Genomic DNA, 4,399 nt, shown 5'->3' on the forward strand with positions numbered 1-4,399 from the left:
CGGCCGGCCCTGGGCGACGTCACTACCGCAGGATGCCGCGCGGCCAGCCGGTTCCCTCCGCCGGGAAAAGGAGTGCGCGCCGGGGCCGGCCCCCAGCCGAAGCGACGCCCTGGGCGCTCCGGTGAGAAGCGAGGGTGCGAGCCCGTGCGGCCGCAGCGAGGCATCTAGGGGCCCCGCTCTGGCCCAGGCCCCGACCGAGCTGGCCGCGCCCTGGCTTCGAGCCTCCTGGAAGCGAGTTTCGCAGAGGCCGGCCCGAACTCCAGCTGCAGGCAGCTCGGAGGTCCCGCTTGTGCAGTGGACTCCAAGGACCCAGGAAGAGCAAAAGAGAAGCTCCCCGAGCCGACTTCCCACACGGCCTCACAAACCTGTGGGCACGCCGCCAAACTGCTGCCCGGCTCCCACCCTCCTCAGCCTTTGCTTGCGTGGAGGTCCTGAGAGAGACAGTGCCTGTCAGGGATGGGGGAGAGGGGACCACCACGACTCAGAGACGCTAATGACAGCCAAGGAACCGCTCCTGGAAGAAATGCTTATGTACAGACCCACGCTGTCCACTCCCAGTGTCCTACCAGTTTGACAGGCTCCCTTAAAAGGTTTGAAGGGGCCTTCTGTTTCTACCTGATTACTAAGGCTAATCAAGTGACAGGGAACTTAATTGTTAACTTCCCCTCAAAGAAGTATTTTACAAACCCCTTTTATATAAAATATGCTTGAAAATTCAGTTTCCACAGTTGCTTTCAGGTTATCTTACATTGCCCCTCTCTGCACACTCATCTCTGAAGATCAGGCAGGAACACTAAAAGCCGCCAGATTTGAAACAGTCAGCCTAGAATTCTGAGCTAGACCTCCGTCGTAGTCCATTTTCTGCTGCTAGTAATACAATACCACAGACTGGTTAAGTGTATTAGGTCATTTTCCATTGCTATAACAAATCACCTGAAGCTGGAGTGACATGTTTGCAGTGGTGCAGGCCTGTTAGCCTACTTAGGAAGCTGAGGCTGGAGGATGGTCAGCCTAGGCAATTTAGTAAGACCCTGTCTCAAAATAAAAAAGACTGGGGATGTAGTTCAGTGAAAGAGCATCTCTTGGTTCAATGCCCAGTTCCCCCCACTACACACACATGAAAAACCTGACGCCGGGTACTTTATAAAGAGGTTTATTTCTCTCACAATTTTGGAAGCTGACAGCCCACACAGCATAGCACCAACTCTGGCAAGGGCCTCCTGGTAAATGGCTATTACATGAGCCCATGGAGAACGGGAGATCACATGGCAAAGAAGCCAGAGAGTGAGAAGGAGCCAGTTTTGCTGTAACAACTCCCTCTGGAGAACACTGTGTTCCAAGAGAACTACATGAATCCCTTCCAAGGGCAGCACCTCCAAAGACCTCTCACTAAGCTCCAGTCTTAAGGCTTTCACCACCTCAGCACCACCACAGTGAGAAACAAAGGCACATGAACGTTTGGGAGATACACTTAGATCATATCCACACCACAGCAGTAGGTTATAAAGAAAAGGCTGATTTTGGCTCACAGTTCTTGGTGCATGGATGAGGGGCTGCACCTGGTTGTGCGTGCGTGTGCGTGTGTGTGTGTGTGTGTGTGTGTGTGTGTGTGTGACTGGGATTTGAACCCAGGGCCTGTGCATTAGCTACATCCAACCTTTTTTTATTTTTTTGAGATAGGATCTTCATGAAGTTGCTAAGTTACCCAGCCTGAGTTCAAACTTATGATCCTCACAACTTTATACATATGTACAAAAACTGATTTGGAGATGATTCCTTACCTCACTGAAAGATTCTCTACTGTCTATCTTTAAATGTGCATTTAAATGGGATATATGATTTCAATATGTTAAGATTCACTAAATAGTAGCTCTTTGAGAATATATATCTTAAAAGCTATAGGACTCTGAACAAGTTATTTAACCTGCCATGCCTCAGTTTTTTCCTCTTCGAATTGAGGATAAGAAGAGCTTCTACCTCATTAAGTAGTTAAGAGAATTAAATGAGCTAAATGTGTAAAGTGCTTGAAACACTGCCTGGCATACACAGCACCATTTAAATACTGGTTAAGTAAGTAAAGTGAAATCAAAGCCAGCTTTAGGCAGCACCTCTCCAAACTCAAAACAGAGCCCCCAAGATCTTTCCCCCCCTCTTCCTCCACTATCTACATGGTTTTGGGGTGGAGACCAAATTTCTCAGCTCCAGGAACAGACCGTACATACCTTCCAGGAGTAAGGTATCTAACATATACCCAGAGAACTCACTTTCTACAACCCTTCTTTGCAGAAGGGTTGAGTACAGAATTTCAGGATAACAGGGACACGACAGGGAAGGAGACAACAGAGCTGCAGGGGAGCTGGCAGAGTTCCTACAGAGTGCCTGGCAGCACCAGCCTCACAGTAAGCTCAAGGAGAACTCAGCCTGGCTGCCCAGAGGGGGTCGCGTCTGCTGACTTTGGCCTACCCAGGGAGCAGCACCCCGCCTTGCAGCTGGTCACTTCACTGTCCACAGAAAACAAATATAACTTCTGCTGTCTAAACTGACGGTAGTTTACATAACACATATTTTACCCTTAAAGGTCCCACTGAAGATTTTTAAAACTACGCTCAGTGTGGTGGCACATACCTGTGAACCCAGCACTGTGGGAGGCTGAGGCAGAACGATTGTAAGTTCGAGCCCAGCCCAGGCAACTTAGCAACTTAGTGAGACCCTGTCTCAAAACAAAAAAAAATAAAAAAAATAAATGGGCTGCATATGTGGCTCAATGCAAAGGTTCAATCTCCAGTACTGCCAAAAAAAAACCAAAAAAAAAAAGGCCTGAACTCCCATTCACAAGACTTCTCTGCTAGAAACTAAAGCTAATCATAATTAATATACAATTTGGGATCAATCCTGACTACCAAAATGTATATATACATAATTTTGAGATTTGTATGTATGTATTCAAGTTTTTTTAGAGAGGGTCTCACTATGTAGTTCAGGCTGGCCTTGAATTCATGGCAAATCCTCCTGCCTCAGCCTCTTGAGTGAGGGAGTTACAGGCATATACCACCACTCCCAACTATACCTGTGAGCCAGGGATATAGCTCAACAGCACAAGTGCCTGCCTGGCAAGCACAAGGTCCTAAGTTCGATTCCTAGTACCAAAAATAAATAAATAAATAAATAAATAAAGCCACCTGTAGGCCCTTAAAGTGGACATATCTTGTGCCTTATATTCACAGGTTGACCTTGAAGGTCATGACTGAAAAGCAGTGGTGGGAGTAAGAGAAGCTCTGTTAATTAAATGTTCAGTTAGGACTTTGTGGGTTGCAAATAATAAACATCAACTGTGATAAAATAAAGAACAGATAAAAAAGATGTGGTGCTTTTATGCAAGGGAGTATTACTCAGATGTAAAGAAAGATAAGCTCGAGGCTTTTATGGGTAAATGGATGCAACTAGAGACCATACTCGTAAGTGAAATAAACCACAGAGTGAGAAGGAGCCAGTTTTGCTGTAACAACTCCCTCTGGAGAACACTGTGTTCCAAGAGAACTACATGAATCCCTTCCAAGGCAGCACCTCCAAAGACCTCTCACTAAGCTCCAGTCTTAAGGCTTTACATTGCATGTGTAAACACCACATAGTCTCCCTAGTATAAGAACCTGAAAGAGGAAATAAAATCTGAAAGGTACAACAGATATTGTGAAAGGGAAAGAAATGTCTCAAAAGAAAAGAACAACTGGGATGAGAGAAAAGAGAAAAGAAAGAAAGAAGGAAAGAAAAAAATATACATGTATGTATACACAAGATAGCTAGGATAATTGTACTACTAATTTCTATTGGTTTATTGAAAGGAACAGTTAATGTTTGTCTGATCAGACTTTGCATACCTGTATCTGGTAATCTGAGCAACTGCTCTGAAGATAACAATAGATAATACAATAATCATTGTTGATTTCCCATCATTTTGTTTTGAAATTCTGTATCATTGTTAATAGTTTTTGTGTTGTTTTGTTTTTGTTTTTTTATTTTCTTTGTCTTTTTGAGACAGGGTCTCTATACAGGTCAGGCTGGCCTTGAGCTCACTTTATAGCCTAGGCTGCTCTCAAACTTGCAAGGATCCTCCTGCCTCAGCCTCTAGAGTGCTATTGTCTTTGTTTTTGTTATTTTGTTTTTGTTCTTTTTAAAAGAAAAAAAAAAAGACTAGAGATAAAGAGACAGGTTTGCCTTTCAAAGTTCCCAGGCAGAGCCTCCAAAGCAAACTACCAAAAGAACCAGGGACGCACACAGGACTACTGAGTACCTGCTCCACTCCTCTCTGGCCACAGATCTCCCACATGACTGAAAGATGAGCACTGACAGGCGCCAGTCCCAAATCCAAATCTTTAAGAAAGGGGTTCTCATCAACTTCAGT

The 4,399-nt window shown here is 45.0% G+C and overlaps 1 protein-coding gene across 1 annotated transcript; it reads left to right on the forward strand.

The window, feature by feature from the left end:
• On the forward strand, positions 1-1,608 carry LOC106150193 (predicted GPI-anchored protein 58; the record flags this gene model as incomplete). The annotated part of the gene is given in 1 exon segment (XM_013522194.1): positions 1-1,608. A coding segment is annotated over 1 exon segment (574 nt), but the record flags the coding sequence as incomplete, so codon positions are not given.
• Positions 1,609-4,399: the final 2,791 nt, after the last annotated feature.

Source organism: Chinchilla lanigera, unplaced genomic scaffold (genome assembly GCF_000276665.1).
Source record: "Chinchilla lanigera isolate Chin_1 unplaced genomic scaffold, ChiLan1.0 scaffold00066, whole genome shotgun sequence".
NCBI lineage: Eukaryota > Metazoa > Chordata > Mammalia > Rodentia > Chinchillidae > Chinchilla > Chinchilla lanigera.